The sequence below is a fragment of the Panthera pardus genome, unplaced genomic scaffold (assembly GCF_024362965.1).
Source record: "Panthera pardus isolate Hobbes unplaced genomic scaffold, ASM2436296v1 HiC_scaffold_13, whole genome shotgun sequence".
Lineage (NCBI taxonomy): Eukaryota > Metazoa > Chordata > Mammalia > Carnivora > Felidae > Panthera > Panthera pardus.
The window spans coordinates 139,804,537-139,827,703 of NW_026526688.1; the positions used below are offsets into that span (position 1 = coordinate 139,804,537).

The 23,167-nt window shown below is 37.7% G+C and overlaps 1 protein-coding gene across 1 annotated transcript in view; it reads left to right on the forward strand.

The window, feature by feature from the left end:
* The window catches only part of ANTXR2 (ANTXR cell adhesion molecule 2), a 149,220-nt gene that overhangs the window by 67,543 nt on the left and 58,510 nt on the right, over positions 1-23,167 (forward strand). Inside the window, exons 12-14 of the mRNA XM_053901463.1 lie at positions 5,067-5,162; positions 20,725-20,769; positions 21,621-21,713. Coding sequence (XP_053757438.1) covers positions 5,067-5,162; positions 20,725-20,769; positions 21,621-21,713 — 234 coding nt within the window. The remainder of the gene's footprint in view (positions 1-5,066; positions 5,163-20,724; positions 20,770-21,620; positions 21,714-23,167) is intronic.

The window sequence follows — 23,167 nt, forward strand, 5'->3', positions numbered from 1 at the left end:
CATGGCTAGTTTCATTTGTCTCCTAATTCTGCAGTTTTCATCTTGCTGTCTGCTGTTAGGACTGAAGTCTATGTGTTTGACCTTTCCTTAATTTGTTTATAAAGCTATGTGAACAATGAAATTATTTCCCTTTCAAGATGAAGTCTTTCATGCTCTGATAATGGCTCTGGAAAATGAAAACAACAGAACTGGGAAAGCCTGAATTTGTATCCAGTTAACTGAGCTAATTTCTGGGACTGGGGCATCCAGGGACTGTGTCATATACTTACGGTACTGATGGCAAGGTTGGGCTATATTATATTCTTTGCTTCCTTTGACCTGCTTTCCATCATGCTCAGGTTAAATATGATAAAGATTAGGTCTGTAGGTCTTTAGAAAGTGTGTATTTTCGGGGTACGTGGGTGACTCAGTCGGTTAAGTGTCCGACTTCGGCTCAGGTCATGATCTCACTGTGAGTGAGTTTGAGCCCCGAGTCGGGCTCTGTGCTGACAGCTCAGAGCCTGGATCCTGCTTCAGATTCTTTGTCTCCCTCTCTCTCTGTTCCTCTCCCACTCATGCTCTATCTCTCTTTGTCTCTCAAAAATAAATAAATGTTAAAAAAATTAAAAAGAAAAAGAAAGTGTGTATTTTCTTTTTAATTTTATTGAAGGTGAATCTTTGGAGTCCGTTGACATAATATTGTCATAATAAATATATATTTGCATGTGGATGTGCATAGTGTCTTATTAATGTTCCTAATAGAGTTATTTTTTTGGAGGAAAAATTAAGAACTTTAACTGCCTATCATGGTGAGCCCATCTACTGTATATTCTGTCAGTATGAATTTCTGAATTTCCTGCTAATGACACTATCATAGAAAGAAAAAAAAGACACCAATAAAATCTTAGCAGATTCGTATCTTCTGGTTGCATGTTCTTATTTCTGAACACAGAGTTTGAATTCTAAGAAAAGAGGAAACCAAATGTTCATAGAACCTTTTTGAAAACTGTATAGCACAGACAAATGGTGAGCCATTTCCATGAGTGCTGTGACTAGATCCTAATGTGGGAAAAGACTGGTAGGGAATGCTGTATTCATTCTGTACATAAACAATCAGATGGAAAGTATCTTATATAAGACCTTATATTTGAAGGTAGAATCATGAATTTATGCATTTGACAGCATTTCTCCCATAGGATATCACATTTTTCTATGTGTTTCTTTGACATTCTTTTCCTGTCATATTCCTGTTTGCCTAGATTTTAGAGCTTAGCGTAATCAAGGCTGTGGAGAGTCACATGATTTGTTCATGAATGTTTAGAAGTCTGTGTAGAAAGATGTACTTTGAGTATTTCTTAGGTAGCCTGATGTGTGTTCTGAATTGTTTTCTTTGACTTTAGGAACAGAGAACTTAGATATTTGCCTGGAAAAATTTCTGAAAAGTATTTATATTCTCTCTCTCTCTCTCTCTCTCACATGTGTGCGCGCGCACACACACACACACACACACACACACACACACACACCACACACGAATTTCTATGTGCAAGACAGTGAGTGATTTAGATATTTCAGATATATTAACAACTAGATTTGAGATTATATTTTCATTCTACCAAACTCCACATCAAGAAATTGCTACATGAGTCCATGTCTTTTTATTTCTCATATTTTAGGTTAATTCTTTATGGTAAATATCATGTAGTTGCATCTTCTAGAGCCTTAAGAATGGTCATATAGTGAATGATAGAACTCGGTGAAGATAGTGTGTGCCTGTGTGAAGTTTCGAAAGTTATTTTTGTTGTCTTCTGTGAGAAAAGTTAAATAAAATGATCAAAGATTCTAAGTGATACCTTGGTGGTGCCAGTTTGGGTTCATTTGCAACCTAATAGCAGCTACAGAAATTTACCTCCTATGGTTGTTCCCTCTTCCTTTCAGATGCAAAATCAGAAATCAAAGGATAGCTTTAATTGTTCATGTGTAGTTGAATCTTAATCTTCTGAAAGTTTCTGAAAGTAATGAATGTTTTATGGTTTATGCTGCTCTGAGAATTAATTATTTTAAAAGTAGATTTATTAAAACTGAAAGGCTGCTAGTAATCGGTATCTATAAAAATTGATCTGTTTTGGGATAGCTTCCAAGCCACTATATGCTCATCGTTTTTCCTTTTTCTTCCTTTGTGATAATAACTGGTGGTACAGGGAAATGATAAGCATGTGTCAAGATTTTTCTGATTAGCTGAACCAAGTGTATTTGGCTAGCACTTCTTGCCACTTGTTTTGAAAACTACCTTCTCTTCTCTTCTCAGTTATTTACATGTAACTGTCTACATAGTGATTATTATCTCTTTTTGTGTGTATGGCATTATGTTTTGCACTTTAAATCCCACTATAAAATGTTCTGACTGAATACTACCACCGTTGTCACTGAAACATCAGAAAGTCTCTCAGCTTTGATCGATCCCATCATTTCTCAGTGTGGATTCTAGGGAATCCTAAATTTAAATATTTAGATGTTTCAAATGTTATGAGAAAAACAATGGTTCTGTGCTGATGTAAGTTGAACTTCTTTACTGCAGAACCATTCAGATACTTAAAAGTATGTTAACATGCAGAATGATTGCCTACAAGAGAGAGGTAATAGTAATGGCTTTTTTCACAAAGAGTTTCATGCTTTGGGAACAACTGGCTTTCTTGTTTTGTAGATTAGAAAACCATCCCTGAGAAATTAAACAACTTACTTAAAATTAAAAGTCTAGACTAATACTTTTAATGCAGTGCCATTCTAAGACAGATACTGCTGAGTCCCCCCACACCTTGCCACCCCTCTCGCTGTCAGCTCTTGTGATACAAGTAGCTCACTCTGACCTCTGGGCTTGTATTTATTTGTTTTGAATGACAGGACATGTATTTCTGAAAAACTGCCCATGAGGTTCCAAATTTCCACCTGGAGAGTGTGTTGATTTATTTACATTTTTTTCCTTCCCTGCATTCTTTCCAAGAAAGAAAGAAAGGAAGGAAGAAAGGAAGGAAGGAAGGAAGGAAGGAAGGAAGGAAGGAAGGAAGGAAGAAAGAAAGGAAGAAAGAAAGGAAAGAAGGAAGGGAAGAAAGGAAGGAAGGAAGGAAGGAAGGAAGGAAGGAAGGAAGGAAGGAAGGAAGGAAGAGAAAGACACACATAACAAAAAACAAAACATTATTACTGGGGATACCAGAGTAGGATTTTAGAGACACGCTTTGTCCCGTTGGGAACTTTATCCCCACACTAAAAATTCAGTAAATACGAGTCTTCGCATCAGTGGCTTTTGCAGCCTAGTTTTTTAGAGTTCATTTTCTTAATGCCAAGCTCATAATTTTAAATGCCAAGCATGGAATGTACATGGGTAAGTAGGTTGGATGTAACCCCATGGCTTTCTAGAGCTCCTAACGAATAGTGGCAGAAAAGAGAAATTAAAGAAATCAGTTTATCAAAAGTAAACAAACAGGGGCGCCTAGGTGGCTCAGTCGGTTAGGCGTATGACTTTGGCTCAGGTCATGATCTTGCAGTCTGGTCCGTGAGTTCGAGCCCCTCGTGGGGCTCTGTGCTGACAGCTCAGAGCCTGGAGCTCTGATAAGATAGCTCTGATAGCCTGCTTAGGATTTTGTGTCTCCCTCTCTCTCTGCCCCTCCTCCACTCGCACTCTGTCTCTCTATCTCAAAGGTAAGTAAACATTAAAAAAAAAAAAAGGAGGGGGGCGCCTGGGTGACTCAGTGGGTCAAGTGTCCCACTTCACCTCAGGTCATGATCTCATGATCTGTGAGTTCAAGCCCTGCATCGGGCTTTTGTGCTGACAGCTCAGAGCCTGGAGCCTGCTTCTGATTCTGTGTCTCCCTCTCTCTCTGCCCCTCCCAAGCTCACACTCTGTCTCTCTCCCCGTCTCAAAAATAAATAAACATTTAAAAAAAAAAACTAAAAAAAATTTTAAAATAAATAAATTATGATAAATGTTAAAGATTGAAGTACAGAGAACTATGAATTGTGTAATAAAGAGAGATGTTTTCTATCTTTTCTTTTTTTTAGAAAATTTTTATTAGTTGATGGAAGACTTTGTTTTTGTTTGTTTTTCAGATTTTTATTTAAGTTCTAGTTAGTTAACATATAATGTAATATTAGTTTCAGGAGTAGAATTTAATGTTTCATCACTTACGTACAATACCCAGTGTTCATCATAACAAGTGCCTCCTTAATACCCACCCATCTAGTCCATCTCCCACCCACCTCCCCTCCATCAACCCTCAGGTTATTCTCTATCCTTAAGAGTCTCTTATGGTTTATTTCAAGGAGGGGCATTTTCTAGCCACAGGGTGCAAGACAGGCTTCCTGGGGAAGTGACTTAAGCTGAGCACTGTAGGATGAGTAGGTGGTGGTTACAGGAAGGGGATTGGAGGCAGAGGTAAGAGCAGGTTCCGTAGGGCTGGAGGATCTTGGCATTAGGAAGCGAGCAGACACCAGTGTGGTTCTTGAGTGGTTAGTGCTTGAGCTGTGGTGAGAAATCTTCTGATATGTGAGCGCAGAGGTTGCTTTCTTGCACCGATGCGTATGAACCGTTTGCCAACAAGAACCATTGTTGTTGGTTTCTCATTTGCTTGGTGATTTTTGATATTCCTCTTGCCCTGGCATTTAAATACATAATGCAAGTAGTTTTCTATCATCAAAAAGTCTGGGAAAATGCTGCATACATTCTGCCTAGAAGTAATCATGCTTGCAATCAAAATAATCCATTCCCAGAGACTATAAAGATAGAGACCCAGACTGTCCATTCATATAACCCCAGATAGTGATTTTTCCTGCATTCCTTAAGCCATCATTTAAAAGTGTCTATAGCACTTTGGAAGGTTTCGTATTTATTATTGACTGTTTTAACATATATGAAATAGACTATAAAGGAATTTACCGAATTTAAAGGAATATAATAGAACTCTGATTTGACATCATTATGCTTTTCGCATCGTTTTCTGGTGTTTCCTTAAAAAACAAAAACAAAAACATGTATTTGGGATCTAACTCTGCGCTTTACTGACCACTTTGTTTTTGTCTTCTGCCTCTTCTAGTCTAATGGGATTGCAGCCATCATTGCTATTTTGGTGTTACTGCTACTACTGGGCATTGGTTTGATGTGGTGGTTTTGGCCCCTGTGCTGCAAAGTGGTGAGTAAGGAGGATTTTCAACTCTACTTGTTTGTAAAGCAGTGAGATGTCAAGTAAGGCCTGGACTGTGAATCAATGCCACTTGGTCAACAACAGCAAAGTTTCAGTTAGCAAACTGAATTTTAGGAGCTTTTATTACTATAATAAGTTCTAGAAAACATGCATGCCAATAAATGTTTCTTATAAAACTTCATCTAAAAAACATTTCAAAATGAAGCTTGGAGGGAGAAGGTGAGAGGGTGGGGGAAGAGGTAGTAGGGATAAAGGGCTTTCTACTCCAGTACAAAAGAATTTCCAGTAAGTTGAATGATACTTTCTGTTGGATTCCTGGGGAGAAGTTGCTAATCTGTCAGGTTTTCTTGTCAGTTGCTTATTGAATCTTTCATTACCTCTTTGGAAAATCTATTTCAGGACCATCTCTGTTTGCCTCTCAAAAAACATTTTAGAAATAAATTGTGTGCAGATGTTAGGGTTGCACAGGCAGTTTTGAAGTTACAATGGTTTATTTGAGTTATTTTTCCTGTTTGAGTAACACCTTTGAAAGAATACAGGTTTATATTTGTTTTCTATCGCAACTTGAACAAATTGCTCTGCATTCCGTGGCTTAAAACAACACAAACTTATTATCTAACAGTGATTTAATCACATATCCAAGATGGGTCTCACTGGACTAAATGGGGCTAAAAGGGAATGGCAGAGTTACATTCTTGTCTTAATGCTCTGGAGGAGAATCTGTTCCCTTGCCTTTTCTGGCTTCTAGAGACCACGCACGTCCCTTGTTTCGTGGACCCCTTCCTCCATCTTCAAAGCCAGCAACATTGCATCTCTCTGACTATTCTTCTGTAGTTGCATCTCCCTCGGGTCTCAGCCAGCTGAGAAAGGACCTCCAATGTTAGGAAACCATGTGAAGAAATTGGACCCAGCTGGATAATCCACGATAATCTACCCTCTCAGCATCCTTAACTTTATCATATCTGCCAAGTCCCTTTTGCTATGTAATGAAAATTATTCATAGTTCCAGGGACAGCTTTGGGGGGACCATTATTCTGCCTACCACAGGATGGAATGTTGAGTAATAAAGTTCAGCACATTTATGGGGCACCTGGGTGGCTCAGTCAGTTAAGCATCCGACTTTGGCTCAGGTCATGATCTCACGGCTTGTGAGTTCAAGCCCTGTGTCGGGCTCTGTGCTGACAGCTCAGAGCCTGGAGCCTCTTCAGATTCTGTGTCTTTCTCTCTCTCTCTCTGCCCCTCCCCAGCTCACACTCTGTCTCTCAAAAATAAATAAACATTAAAAAAATTTTTAAGTTCAGCACATTTCACGCAACCCAATTTGGATTGTTCAAGTTTCATAGAAAAGATTATCCTGAAGAAGCACTCATTCAAAGCATACCTCCTACTTAGTTTGATAGTATTCTTTTTATTATCAGCATATTATGTAGAACTTTATATTCTGTAGATCACTGTGGTGTTGTACCTAATATTACTAGACTGCCTTTTTTCTCCCTCACCTTTGCTGACTAATTCCAAGTTCCGTATAACTTCAGGCACTACTTTGCATCACTCCTGCATTTATTATTAATTGTACTTCAGTCCGTTTTCATGAGTCAACTTTACAATCCTTTATCGCAGAGCAGTTGGCCCATATAAGAGGTATAGAATTAACTCAGACAATGGTAGAGACAAGAAGCATCCTGTCTCTTTGCTGAACTAATCAGTTTCCTGCCATAGCAGTTTATGCTCAGACAGTTTCCTGTTGTAATCGCGATCATCCTAGATATGGTATTTTCGGGTGGCTAACATTCTTGAGTCAAATTGAAAGCAGAAAGGTGCCCTAATATGATTTGTGCTCCTTGGTTTTTTAATTTAAATTTGGCCGTGGTGGATGTCCTTTCCTTCCTTACTTTGCAGTTTCATTTATTATTGATCAGAGGGCTCAAAAGTGTCAAAGTATATGATTTTTTAAAAAGACATGCGAAAACTAAAATGGGCTTCTTTGGAGCATTGTTAGATGCTCCAAAAATGTGGGCAAAGTTTCAATGGAGGGGCATGAGTGTCCCAATAGCAACATTTGTAAAGCACACTAAGAACATAAGGAGGAGGGCTTTACCAGAGTCACGGGATTGTTTCAGAGAAACCTGACTGGGCTGATGACCCCACACTGAGTTTTGAATAATGAATAAGATGTTTGCAGTTGAGAGAGATTTCGGATGAAGTGTGTGTGTGGAATTATACTGAGTTATTCTGGCATGCTTTGGGGAGCACTAGGCTGAGGCTTACCTAGTGTGCCAGTGAAAGGGAAGTGTGAAAGATGGTTTGGGATTTAGGTAGGAATCTCATTTAGGGAGGCTTCCTCTGTCTTTTAGGAAGTTTGAGCTCACCCCAGGGATGATGAGAAGCCACTGGAGAGATTTGTTCAGTATAATCCCCTGAAAGAAGCTTTGCTTGCTTTACAGCAGTGTCTACTCAGGTCTGGTCCTGGTGAGGATTAAGTCTGTATCCAGCTGAGTTTCCATCAACAATTGAAATGGAAAGCCAGTGACAGATGATGCACCTTGGATATGGCCAAAGCAAGGGAATGCCAACAAAGTGCAGATAGGAGTTAAGGTAGAAGCTAAGTGAGCTAGGGAAAAATGAAGAGGTGATGTGACGAAAGGGGCACAGGGACTTTAGCCTTGTGAAACAATCTTGAGAGTGTCAAAGGGTGTTGTGGTGCAATTGCAGGATATTTGTTTTACTTTGTTCCTTTTAGAGAATATGTTTGTGCAACGCTGGACTTAGAATGTAGTTAGCTAAATAATTCTTAGCAGTTAAATTATTAAGGATCAGTTTAACTTTGACTATCTATTGTTACCAGTAATATGACTTTCTAATGTGAAATGAGATGCATTTATTTCAGCTTGGTTTTGTACAAATTTTGTTTTGTTTGAGTGCTTTCAAAGTACTAGTGGCAGGGGCACCTGGGTGGCTCAGTTGGTTGAGTATCCGACTTCTGCTCAAGTCATGATCTCACGGTTTATGAGTTTGAACCCTGAATCAGGCTGTCTGCTGTCAGCACAGAGACAGCTTCGGATCCTCTGTCCCCTCTATCCCTGCCCCCACTCCACCCACTCTTGCATGCCTTCTCTCTCTCTCTCTCTCTCTCTCTCTCTGTCTCTCAAACATAAATAAACATTAAAAAAAATGAAGTACTAGTGGGAAACATTTAAATTTAATGTTTCTGGGGTGCCTGGGTATCTCAGTCGGTTAAGTGTCTGACTTCAGCTCAGGTCATGAATTCGCTTTGTGGGTTTGAGCCCCATGTTGGGCTGTGTGCTGATAGTTCAGATCCTGGTGCCTGCTTCAGATTCTGTGTCTCCCTCTCTGTACCTTCTCTGCTCACGCTCTGTCTCTCTTTCTCCACCTTTCTCTCTCAAAAATAAATAAACATTTAAAAAATTAATCTTTCAGCTGAAACATGACTAAAGAGCTTAAAAATGTCTGTTCTCAGGCACATTTAGATTATGTCCATGGTCCACTTCCTTGGGGATCACATGCTCAGGAGCTCTTATAAAGATAGAAAGCCTTGATATAAAGCTCTGAACAGAGTCCATAATATTTGTCACACATTCTCATTCAATCATTTCATATTTTATGTAAATATCTTATGAAGTGATTTGTTCATTGTTCAGAGATTAAAATTTCAAAATTTCACATTTACCTGATCAATAACTCAAAAATGACAGTGTTCCTTATACTTCAGACAGTGGTTCTCATTTTTTTTTTTTCCTGCCCCAAATAACCAGAAGGTCTCAGAGCAGTAGTGGTAAGATTTCCCATGGTGATGATTCTCCCTGAAGGGAAAGACAGGGCAGTTTCTCTAGGATTCAGTGCCATTTGGAGAAGCCTGTGGGGTTTGCTGAATAATGGTCTCTAAAGATATGCAGGTCTTAATTCCTGGAAATTGTGAATGTTATCTTATATGGCAAAAGAGACTTTGAAATGTGATTAGATTAAGGATCTTGAGCTAGGGAGGTTGTCCAGGAGGACCTACTAGTGGGCTCTAAATGCAGTCACAAGTGTTCTTGTAAGAGGGAGACAGAAGGAGATTAGCTTACTCAAGGGGAAATGGCAGTGTGACCATGGAAGCAGAGACTAGAGATGCAACACTGGTCAGGGAATGCTCACCGTCACCAGGAGCTCTGGGAGGCAAGCAACAGACAACAGTCCTGGAGCCTGTAGAAGGAACCAGCTCTACTAATACCTGATTTTAGCCTGATAAGACTCAGTTCAGACTCCTGACTTGCAGAACTGTAAGAAAATAAATTTTCTCTGGTCTTAAGCCATTGCAATTGTGGTAACTTGTTGCAGCCATGTTAAGAAACTAATACAGTTCTTAAATGATTCTGATATTCCCCAGGGTTGGGAATGACTGCCCAGGGCTATTGATTTTGGCAATTCTCATGTAACACGTCTTCGGAGCAGCTCGTTACAAAAACTGTTCATGGAGTACAAGAGATTGCAAACTGGAAGACAATGAAATATTCTTTAAAATGTTAGCAGTGGTTCCAAGGCTATTCAGAAATCAATATGCATTTTTAAAAATTAGAATTACGTTTCTGTGTTGTTCTGAGTAACCATAAAATAAATGTGCATAATGTTTTATATACTGAGTAGAAGTTACTTACTGTTTCAGAGTGACAAGGAATTTTTGGGAAGAAACAGGTTTCTAATTTTCAGAGGTATTCAAGGCATATATGTCATTAGAACCATTTGACAACAGAGATCCATGGACAGTTCCCTCGGGGTGCTTGTTATTTGCTAGAAGAGGCCAGTATCATCCCATTCATATTCAGAAACTGAACCACTGAATTCCTTGAAAGCTAGAAAGTGACCATTTTACTCTGCAAGGAAAAGCAAAGAATTCAAACATTTAACTAAATATGTCTCTGAAACTATGACATATACTTCATTAGCTGTACCAAATTAGCATGAGGAACAAGAAACACATCAAAATCGCAACTATCCCCTCTAGAATATTTTATATTAAAATTTTAACCAACGGGTGGCTGGGTGGCTCAGTCGGTTGGGCATCCCACTTTGGCCTAGGTCATGATCTCTCTGGTCTCAGGTTCTAGCCCCGTGTCAGGCTCTATGCTGACAGCTCGGAGCCTGGAGCCTGTTTCAGATTCTGTGTCTCCCTCTCTCTCTTTCTGCTCCTCCCCCACTCACACTCTGTCTCTTTCTCTCTCTCAAAAATAAATAAACATTAAAAATAAATTGAAAATTTTAACCAAAATCCTCAAAAAGTTACCCAATGGTACATTTTTGGTGATACTTAAATGAAATTAAGATTAAATGATTACTTATGTAATCATTTGTTGAACATTTCTCTCACTTTATAGTATACTAATTTCATGAAGTCAAGTATTGTGTGTATTTTAATCATAGGCGTGTTACACATTATCTTCTTTGAACTATTTCAATTCTTAAAATTAAAACACTTGACATCTCTTTATCTGGAAGACGACTTCAAAATAGGGTAATCTGTTGCCAGTTTTAATCAAAATTCTGTCAACTATGGAGAAGCATTTTGCATGAGAGGATTTATGGTATACTCTTAGTTCTTTGTATGATTTTCACTGATTTTATTTAAAAGGTATTCTTTATGATGTATATACAATAGGAAAGGTGGCCTTTGCCATTTCTATATAACAAGAAGTAAGATACAAGTACATAAAATTTTTTATTATTTTTAATTTTTTTTTAATTTTTAAAATGTATTTTTGAGAGAGAGAGAGAGAGAGCGAGAGAGAGTGTGAGAAGGGTAGGGGCGGAGAGAGAGGGAAACACAGAATCCTAAGCAGGCTCCAGGCTCTGAGCTGTCAGCACAGAACACAACACAGGGCTTGAACTCACAAACCACGAGATCATGACCTGAGCTGAAGTCAAATGCTTAACTGAATGAGCCACCCAGGCTCCCCAAGAATTTTTTATTATAATAAAACTCTGAAGTAGAAGCAATTTAACTTTAGTTGCTTCTATATATACCCCACAGGGGTTTCAAACCTGAGGATTGTGAACTTGGGTGGGAAAAAAACTCTTTCTTTTTACTTCCAACTGTAATTTATCATTTCCTTCATTTATAAATGTAGGCCGCTATTCACAAAAGTATTGTCACCAATAGTAATTACAGGTATCCTATATCACATACAATTCTTCAGATATTTTTGAAATATCTTTTATAAGTAACACAACTTCAAAATTAGGATAGTTCTCAGTTCTCATTATTTAATGAATTAATAAAGTAGCATATATTTCTATATCAAAAATTTGTGTGTGTGTGTTTACAGAATTGATAATTATATTTCAATATAATTGGATTCCTTAAACCTTTTTTTATTTTAATGTCACTTAATTATTCTGGGAAGAGATCCATCGGTTCACCAGATTGCCAAAAAAGGGCATAGAATAAAAAATGTTAAGGAAAAACCTGTGCAATAAAAAATCTGTCCACTCACAGACTACTTACTGGGCACCTAGGTGGCTCAGTCAGTTAAGCATTGAACTCTTGGTTTCAGCTCAGGCCATGATATCACAGTTCCTGAATTGGAACCCTGCATCGGGCTCTGTGCTGACAGCATGGAGCCTGCTTGTGATTTCTCTCTCCCTCCATCTCTGCCCTTCTCCGGCTTGCTCTCTCTCTCAAAAAATAAATAAATAAACATAAAAAATAATGAGACTACTTACAAATTTTAAATCTTTCAGTTCTGTTTAATTAGTGTTTTCAAGGATAAGAGAGAGAAAGAGGGAGAGAGAGAGAGAGAGAGAGAGAGAGATCATTTAAAATGTTGCAGAATAGGGGTACCTGGGTGGCTCAGTCGGTTAAGCGACTGACTTAGGCTCAGGTCATGATCTCATGGTTTGTGAGTTTGAGCCCGGTGTAGGGCTCTGTGCTGACAGCTCAGAGCCTGGAGCCTGCTTCTGATTCTGTGTCTCCCTCTTTTGCCCCTCCCCCACTCATGCTCTATCTCCCTCTGTCTCTCAAAAATGAATAAACGTTAAAAAATATTTAAAAAAATTAAAATAGGGGTGCCTGGGTGGCTCAGTTGGTTGAGCATCAGACATCAGCTCCGGTCATGATCTCATGGTTTGTGGGTTCGAGCCCTGCACCCAGCTCTGTGCTGACAGCTCCAAGCCTGGAGCCTGCTTTGAGTTCTGTGTCTCCCTCTCTCTCTGCCCCTCCCTGTCTTGTGCTCTCTCTCTGTCTCTCAAAAAACAAATAATAAAAAAAAAATTTTAATTAAAATGTTGCAGAATAGTGTCCTCTGTGTGCCAGAGCTTTCCATGACAAATAGAAATCTGAAACAATCATAGTTGGAAAACTACCTAATAATAATCATAGTAAAAGAGTCTTCATGCAAAGCTGAAATTTTTAGGCACTATCATTAGTGAATTATAGAGTGTGTTGGGTTTGCAAACTATTCCGTAAGGGGAAAAGTTCTCATTTTGTGTGAAGTTATTTCTTACCATCTGTTTAAGAGTCTGTATCCTGCTCATTGAGGATCCTCACATCCATCCTTTAGAGCTGCTTTTCTTTAGCAAAGACATCAGCTGCATCCTTCCTTAATCCTTAAATTAAAAATGAGGGCAGGAGAGGTTAAAAAAACTTATCATGTACTGAGTCATGAGTGGAATATCAGAAAATATGGGTGTTTTCATCATTGTTTAGCTTAGAAGTTCTGTTGAGTTTATGACAGATTTGTTTTACTGCCAGGATGGCAGAAATGACAGTCCTATAGTTGTATCATTGGAATATCCAGACACTCTGCAGAATTACAGATGTAAGGCTAATGAGGTGGCAAACAAAGGCTTTCTGGAGTGTTGTCAATTAGAGGGTGTTCTGCAGCTGCAAATAAATATCTGAATATGCTGGAAATGATAAATGTTCACTTTGCTCTAGTGTCCTTGGCCAAAGTTCTTCATCCTCAAGGGAAAATTGCAAGCTCATTTTTCCTTGGAGCATTTAAGACTTTACATAAAGATCTCATAAATCTTAATTTAAAAAACCATTTTAAAAAGTTATCTTTTTAAAGCCCAATTTGCTTATAAGTAAGTTGAGCTTTCATGATGAGGATATATCTGACTGCAGCTCCATGGAATCATTTTCTTAGCCAGCAACAGCTGTGCTGTTCTTTCTAAATAGTAATAATGCTTCTATATTGCACTTGTCTTTTATTGTTGAGGAGGGCTTTTGGTGCCTTTATTGAGTTACTTTGAGAATAGCCTGATTTTTTTGGGGGGAATGCACAATAAAATAGAAGTAATTTGAATTTTAATATGCCTTCCTTGCACCATTAATTAAAATGATTTATGTTTGGTTGCCTCCTCGAAATAGAGTGTGATGTTAGTACTTACAGCTTCCATGGTGATGTTTTCCAACAGAACATCATTTGCGAAAACAGGGTATCAAACTCTCCCTGGTATTAGTTTATTTGCTTTGACAGCAGCACCTTTACTTAACTCTTGGCAAAATACACTCTCACACTATTCTTCCCAATCCCCATTTGGCACTTTAAGTTATATTTATTGTCCAGACCTCCCACCAGCTCTTTATTTGTTCAGAGTAGGAATCTTTGATCATTGATGAGTGTGTCAAGGAGAAGAGGAAAGGAAGGATGAGATAAATCAGACCGTATTTTGATCTGGATGATGAAAGGATCTAACTTGGTGAGATTCAGGGGAAAAAAAGTCCCAAATACGAATGTAAGAGAACTTTGTGTTTATGCGCTTCAGAGGAAAGGCACCACACTTGCTCTCTGATCTTATCAAAAAGAAAAGGAGAATGAAAGGAAGACCCCATATATTTCAAACAAACTTTTCTAAACACTGAGAGTGACTTCTCTATTGTTTGTGGGCTCTTAGTCGCTTAGATGACATTGCTGATAAATTGGGCATTTGTTTTTGTCACTGGCAAGAATCAGTCCTGAAACACGACTTGATCTACAGGCGTTGTACAGTATCTTATTCTTTTTTAATCCAAGGCAGTTCACTGTTGACAGTTCTTTTCACTCTTTTCTGAATATTGGAACATATGATTGCATCAAGCTGGCTGCAGGCTCCAGTGCTGACATTTTCTAGCGCAAAGAATGCCCACATCACTCGAACATTTGAAAAGTGTTAATGAGCGGATCAAAAGGACTGTTGCCTGAAGCAGCTAACTTTTTTTTTTTTTTTTAAGAAATCGGCTCTCCTCCAAACTGAAATCTTCATTCTAGCAGCTAAGTAGATGAGATGTAATCCTCCCTGATGATGATAATAACAAATGAAAAAAAAAATTGGAGGAGAATCAAACTCTACATATGGTTCATAAAGTGGTGAAAGTGTTTTCCAGAATCTTCAATACAGAACTAAAGGATGCTAAGTGGAAAAAATCCTGGCAACTAGGCAATATTATGCCTTTTAAAATCTGCAAATTCTCATAAAATATGGTGCATATGAATACATCCTTTTCTGAAATGGATGTGTTCTTGCACTATTTAGTACAAGAATGGGATTCTCATGACTGTTATTTTTAATGTATTTACATTGACAGTAAGGTTTCCTTTTCTCCTGCACTAGTGTTACTGAAATGTAGGGATATCAGTTGGACACAGATTTTTGCCATTTTGGCTTTTGAACCAAATGGCTTCAGATTATTTTCACCATCTATGGTTACTTATGAGAGCCTGTAATAGAGTGGAGGGAGGGAACATTTTGAAACATCACATAAAAGCCGTTTTATTTCTTGTTCCAACATTTCTAGGTCAGTGATGTTGGGCATATTAATTAACAAGTTATGTCTCTATAAAGTGGGAATGATAACCTCTATCTTTCATAGTTACTATAAGGTTTAAATTAAACTCTATCTCTCTCTCTCTCTCTCCCCCTACCTACCTGCCTACCTACCTTCTTATTCATCCACCCATCCATCCATCTATCTATCCATTCATGCATTCTAGCAATTAACAGATACTCAACACATCTTAGGTCTTTTTTCTTTTCACCCTTCCCCTTTGCAGTCCAAACCTTATTTTATTTAAAAAAAAATTTTTTTAACATTTTTTTTTATTTTTGAGAGACAGAGTGTGAGCAGAGGAGGCGCAGAGGGGAGAGAGAGAGGGAGACACAGAATCTGAAGCAGGCTTCAGGCTCTGAGCTGTCAGCACAGAGCCCGATGCAGGGCTCAAACCACCGTGGGATCATGACCTGACCCGAAGCTGGAACCTCATCCGACTGAGCCACCCAGGCGCCCCATTCCAGACCTTATTTTAAATGGATGCCATGTGGCAGAGGAAGTTGAACTCAGAGTTTGGAGATAGATGGACCTGGGTCCTGGATTTGAGTCCTAATTCTGTTTTCTCTTTGTGCATCGCTAGACAAGTTATTGAAATTAGCATCTCCCTCTCCTTATATTTAAAATGTGGATAAGTATGGTAACTGCACAGGGCTACTATGACAATAAGAGAAATATAGAGTATGTGGCATATTGTAGCACCAGTAAAGGGTGGTTGCTGTTAATAGTCATAACAGCACAGAGATGAGCCTTAGCTCTGGTTCAGTTTCTGAAGGTGCTATTCGTTGTGGTGGTGGTTGTGTCCCTTAATTTACTAGATCAAAATTTGATGTAGACAGAGTTTTAAGGGGTGTATTTCCATTGTTAACAATGTAGAAAATATACTTGTTAGAATTTCAGAATCAATTGAAATTTGTAAGTCATACATTTAGTCATAAATAAGATTACACATTATTGGAAAAACAAACCCTTATGTTCTTTTCTGGAACCAGGTGGATACAAATGCATGTTGATATATGGCCTACTTAATTATGGAAAGGCCTAGAAGCAAAGACCTGCTGGAAAAAATGTGATACGTATTTTTTAAGTGTTCTGTCAGAATTTTCATGTTGGAAATTACCTACAATTAATCAAATTTATTTCCCAGATGAAGAAAGTTAGGATGGTCTAACTTTCAGGTCTTCCCACCTGCCATTTAGTTAATTAGTTCTCTGATTTTATTGGTTGAAAGAGAAATTTGATGCTTCATTTTTTTTGAAACTAGCAGTGTTTTAGTTTCATGGGAACCTGTGTCTATTTGCTTATCATTTATATATTTTTTCTCTGTTATTTTCTTTAAATGTAGAGGTTGGCTACAAGCCTTTGTGAACATTCTCTGCTAGCTCCTTCAGGTTACTTACAATCATATTTTTAGTATCGCTATTCTCAGAGCACTTTCTGAGGAACTGGTGATACTTGTAAAGAAGGAGAAATGATTATTGCCCTTAAGTCGACACTCTTATGGGGTAATTGAAAATTTCCCAAATAAACATATAAGTCCAAGCTAATGAAGCATGAATGATTCAACTGTGCAGCAACATTTATTTTTAGAAGTTTTCAAGATTTTAGATAAAGCAGTAGAAAGTTGGGGGAATGGTTCTGTGAAGGTTGGATGGGACTTAACATGGAAATGGGCATTTTATTTGGGGCAAGCAAAATAATCTTCACTTTTTCTGGAGTAGCGATGCACATAGGGATGTTTGTAGATAGGATGTGAGGGCATAACTGCATCATACTGATGCATTTGAACCATGAGAATAGAATTGCTCGTTCACATATATGTCCTGTACTGAAAAGAAGCTTTGGTTTTCCAGGTTGTGGCTTATAAAAAAATGCAAAGATGCCTCTTGTTAACCTGTTGTGAGTCTGTTGGCAGTGGTCATATGAAGAATTTATATTAAAACTCAATTTGCCCGTATAAACACTAAAACTAGATGCTATGCAGGATAATGAATATGACAAGTATGATGTAAAAAAGGATGAGTCATGGAGGAAGATTTTTCAGTAATTTCCAGGAGGATATAATATAGAACCAGTTTGGGGATACTGTTTATGTCCTCAGAAATATGTATAAAAGTACAAGATGTATAGGTAATAAGCAGAGCAAATATGAAATCTTTATGAGGAAATGAAAAGGAGTTCAGATACAATGTACTCACACTTAGTGGAATGAAATATGTACCTTGGTCTTTTTCTAGTGAAAGAACTCTAGGGAGTACTTTAAGGTAATTTGCAAAGCTAAGAGTAGAAGCATCATTTGTAAGGATCATCCAGTACAATTCACTAATTCAATGATTTCAATTGTGGTCATTGGAACCATTGATCCATTTTGACCAGAGAAACATTTAGGCTACTGTTAGAAAAATATACCTAGTTACACAGGTTAGAATGACGGATGGGTCAGAGATAGAAAAACAAGATAAATGTCTAGTTTAAGTAAGTAGAGCATGTGGACATTGATGCCAAAAAAGCTATGGCAATTATTGACTACCAATCAATGTTATCAGTGTGTCATTAGTTAAAATGCGTAGAATTGAAATAAAAACTGGTGAGGGTGCATCTGTTTTATGTGAGTACCATATATTTACTTATAATGGCTTGGTTACACTTAAAATGCTATTATCAGTTCTGGAAAGTACCGCTTGGAGGTATTGATCAAAAGAATATGTACTAAAGAAATGGACCAAGATGACTGAATAACTCAGAACCGTTGCATGAAAAATTGTTGTGATGTTTAGCTTCCAGATGAGTAGGCTCAGTAGATATATGGTTATTATCCTAGTATTCAAAAATAGGAACTGCCCTCTTCTGGAAGAAAGATTAGTTGTGTGTGTGTGTGTGTGTGTGTGTGTGTGTGTGTGTGTGTGTCCATCCGTGTGAGTGTGTCCACATCCTAGGATCTGGACTAAAGAGTGGAAACTACAGAGAGAGAGGCGCTTTGGCTTCTTTGGGGGGGGGTGTGAAACTTTCAAATGATGCAAATTATTTGCCAGTGGAATGAATTGCTTTGTGAGGTAGTGAATTTCTCTTTATTACAGGAATTCAAACATAGTTGGACTACAACTTGGTGAGAGGTTGTCAGAATCTTGAAGTTTTGGTTGAATGTGCATTGGAGAAGTTGAAAAATGTACTAGATATTTTTAAGGTCCAGAGAATTATGAGTTTATGATTTTAGGTGGAAATAGTGGGAATAGAATGCAAAGAATCCTTCCTTCTTCCCTTGTTCTTCCTCTCCTTCCTTCTTTTCTCTCTCTTTGTCCCTTCCTCCCTTCTTTTTTTTTCTTCCTTTCCCATCTCCATCCTTTTCCTCTCCTCCTAACTTCCCTTTATTCCTTCCTTCCTTTCTTACAAAATAGAAAACGTATTTTGTGCCAATTTACTAAGTACTGGGAATGCACTGAGGAACAAAGCAGACATGAATTTCCAAATAGGCATTTATGCATATGAGGGGAATCTTACCTGCATTGGGAAATTGGGGAAAGTCTTGGGTGGGAAGGTGAGGGACACAGAGAGAGAGAGAGAAATATTTCAAAAAATCTGTTGGACATGGTAAATGATTTGGTGAAGTCATATAGAAATGAAGAAGAAACTATTGATTATGCAAAAATTTTGAGGCTGCAACTGGAAAAAGTAATTAACTTGAAAGAAACATGGAAGAAGAGTTGGATTTTCGAGTGTGAAATGTTAATAGATACAGTTTTTACTGGTTGTGTTTGGACATGCAGTTTGGATAATGATATGTGGCACTTTCTTTCTATAAATGCACCTGTAGCTTGATAACCTTCACTTTGTTTTAAATCTTATCCTCCACTGGCATTTATTTCTGGGCTAACTGTAAAAATTCACAACTTTTTATCCTTCAAAATTACTAAAGAGAACCAAAATTTTATATTGCTGATGAAATAAAATTGAATTAAACAAAAGGGCTAAATAGAAATAACAGCATTGTTGGTAGCATTCAAAGTTTTGAATAAGTTAGAGATTCAGTCAAACTGTCAAATGACTGTCTAGTTACATCTATGTGGAGACTGGATCTATCTGAAATTTAGATCCAAACTAAAACTTGAACAATGAAAATATTATTCATAAAGAAAAGTAAGAGTCGGTTCTCTCAACATTATCAATAGCATTGCATATTAAAAACCTTTCACTATGGAAAATCTCAAACATATAGAAAGAGAAAGTCTAAAATAACGAATTCCCTCATGTCTCTTTCACTCAGCTTCAATTGGTTCTCAATTTATGGCTAATTGTATTTCATCTATAATCCCTTCCACTTACCCATCCCAAATTATTTTGGTGAAATATCAGAATCATATCATTTAATCTGAAAAGTTTTCAGTATATATCTTTGGAAAGATGAACATTCTTTTAAAACATACCCATGACTACAGTAATATACCTAAATAGTAATATAATTCTTTGATGATATTCATTTTCAAAATTATTATTTTAAAATTCTTAAAAAATTTAAAACATAATTGAAATATTTGACATTAAGGTGAAGCAGTTATATTTTCAAACAGTTTTTCCTCTTTGTCTAGAGACTTGGAAGTATGTCTAAATTATCAGAAGTCATCGACACTTGGTCAGTAATTTTCTATCACGATGGTGTGAAAGTCTAGCTACCCCAGTACTGGTAAAGGTCGTTTAGATTAGATCTTAGGCTTCATTTCTATCACATAAAGAATCGGCCATACACAATGTCATGAAAGAATATATTGAGTAATGATTCACAGAAAAGGCATCTTCGTTAAGAATGCCTGTTTCTAGCTTAAAGGGTGCGGAAAGAGAAAATGTTAATTTCCCCGTCATCTCTTCCAAAGCAAGCTAACTTGTGCATTTTAAATTCATGGAAAAGTCAATGAGTCATAGAAGGAAGATGTTGCTAGTAAATTCCTGCTCTGTTTGAAGGGGCATACTGTAATCTAGTGAAAAGTGGTTGCATTTTGACATTAGAAGAACCATTCAGTGAAACTTTGTGCAAGGTATTTGACAATTTTTGCTCTTGTTTTTCACCTGAAAAATGAAGCTACTAATAATTCTATGGCCTAAAGCTAAAAGGAATGAATGCATATGAAGGAGTTTTGTAGATAGTTAGGTGCTTTTTATCTAGTGCTGCTTAACAAACCACTCCACAACCTAGTGTCTTCAAGCGACAAGTTCTGTGGAAACTGGCTCAGGCTAGGAGATTCTTACTCTGGGGTTCTCTCATGTGATTGCGGTCTGGTGGCAGCTGGACTGGAGTCTTCTGAAAGCTCAACAGACCTCCAGGTCTGAGAGAGCCATGCTTGGCACTTCAGCTGGGATGGTTGGCCAGGCACTTCTCTCATTACCCAACCTTTCCATAAGGTTATCCTGGGCTTCCTCCTGGTCTGATGGTCTCAGGATAGACTTCCGACATAACAGCAGGCTTCCTGCAGAGTGCGTGTCCCAAGGAAGAGGGGAGTGGAAAAGCTTCTTTTGACCTAGCTGCAGAAGTCACGTGGTAGCACTTCTACTTCATGCTAGTCAGTCAGAAGCTAGTTACAGGCAAGCCTGTATTCGAAGGGAGAGGCATATACATGGAGAAGCAAGGATCACACGGCACTACCAATATTTCATTAGCACTACCACGTTATGTTATTTAATCTAGTTATTTATATACATCTTTGCCGTCTCCTATGCCACCAAAGTTTTTACATTTGATTTTTTTTTTTTTTTGGACAGGTTATCAAGGATCCTCCTCCACCACCACCTCCTGCACCGAAAGTGGTAAATCAGTGCTTAATAAGTGATGTGGATATTTTTTTCTGTATTCAGATACTATCCCCAAATATGATCATTTACTTTGTTGTTAGACAACTGTGATACCTGTCATTGACTTTTGAATTTATGAAAATTCATTGTTATTTTTCATCTTCTTATGACTTCTTTCATGTGCTTGAGGAATAGAACCTTCAAAAAATGACAAATATAGCCTGGCCATGAGGATCAATAGTGCATAGAAACTTACTTTTCTTTTTATGTCAATACATCAATAGTCCGGATGTTACTCATAAAAAGTTGTAAGATCCAAGCTGACGGTTTAAAGATGCTATTCCTTTCTTCAAGATGATTCTTACTTTTATATTCCATTCTTTGTTAGCCAAAATTGAGTTAGTATCATGAAATATGGAAGGTAGTGGTGTAGTGCATTTTCAAAACTTTGCAACTGCCTATCTTTTTAGTACAAATTTTGCAGTTTAACTTCAACATGTATGTTGATATTTTAAATGATTATTGAAATGCTGTTCTAAAGTTAGTGTCTTTTTAAATATGAAGTGATGTATAGAACTGGAAAAATAAATGATGCTCATAGTTAGGGAGCAACTTCTGGTGATCTGGTGAAATAAGGGAGATTCCTAAAATTGGAAGGGCAGGAGTCCTTGTATTCTGTAGAATTCCACTTGAAATTTATGCATGTAAGCATAAGTACATCCTCATGCCCTCTACATAATTGTTACCACATTTCTTTCATGTCAGTGGCATTATTTGGAAGAAACGTTTAAATGTGAGTTAGTTCTGATGAAACAGTATTTTAAGAAATTAATTAAACCCGTGTTTAAAAACTTGTATCTACCCAGGAAGAAGAAGAACCTCTGCCCACCAAGAAATGGCCCACGGTGGACGCTTCCTACTACGGTGGCCGAGGGGTTGGAGGAATTAAAAGAATGGAGGTTGGTATCTTTAAAAAAGAAAAAAAACCCAGAAGCTGCTAATCTGAACATGTAATTCTAGAACTATTAAACCATGGAAACTGTGCTTTTCACAATTTAATAATACCGTCCAATTTTATTTAACACTGGCTCTTTTTTGGATATAATTTTTTTTTTTTTCTATGGGATCATCCTGGCCATTTCAAAACCATTCAAGAAGAACTGACTTCATTTAGTCAAAGCATCGCATTGATAAGATGTTTGAACTCTAAAGGGCAAAACAAAGTTAGGGTTTTTCTCACTATTTTGGAAAAAATTACTGCAGACAGCATCAACTTTGTAGAAGCCAGCCACTTAAAGTTGCAACAATGCTTTTCTTTGAAAAGACCCAATAGTTATGTACTGTTTAGAGATAAAAATGTTAAAATATTCAGTGGTATGGGTATGACCTTATCACATGTAAGGAAGCACATTTAGGCTTTTTTTTTTTTAAACAGCTTTTAGTTACCACTTATGAACAATTGTAATTAACTTTATTTTTTTAAAGTTTACATATTTATTTTGAGAGACAGAAACAGACAGGGTGCACCCATGAGCAAGTGCAAATGAGCATGAGTGGGGGAAGGGCAGAGAGAGATGGAGAGAGAGAGAGAGAGGGAGAGGGAATCCCAAACAGGCTCTGTATGGTCAGCACAGAGCCTGACATGGAAGCTCGAACTCAGAACCCATGAGATCATGACCTGAGCTGAAATCAAGAGCCTGATGCTTAACCGAATGAACCACGTAGGCACCCCCATCATAGTTAATTTTAAATATCACTTACAGAATGTATTGAACTTTTAGACTGGCTCAAATTGAACTTTAATATTATATCTTCAAAATGAAATGTGGTCTTCTTGCCACCACAGAAATAGTTCTCAAGGTGATAGCTTAATTAATAATAAGCCATTATTGCCAGCACTGAGCCCTTAGCAACAGTGTAGACAGGCCAGCATCCCACCTCAAGGAACAGTTGGAGGAATTTTGTCATTGATAGGCTGACTTTATTATGAAACACAGATCCTGGCATATCTTCCTTATTAGTTACCTTTTAACTTTACTTCTTGATAAGAAGGAGTTTTTATGTGCTCTGCAATTATTGTGTATCTCCTACCACCGTATCTGCCTTGTCGTGTCACTGCCAACAAAAACCAGTAAGCCAATTAGTAAACAACCTCACAACGGTTGCAGTTTTCTCTTTTTATACTTTTCTATAAAATTCAGATTCCCTAGGAGGGTTTCCCCTTTTCAGAATAAATTTCAGTATTCTTCCAAAGAAGTGGTTACTCAAGCCATCTGATAGTGATTCTCACTTTCTTGACCACATTAGATGTTAAAGTAATGCACACTTTCCATAAAAGCATGCCACTTTATTGCTGAAATATCCACTGAGACAGGTACGTCATTGCTAATAAGCCATGGAAAAAGGAGATGCG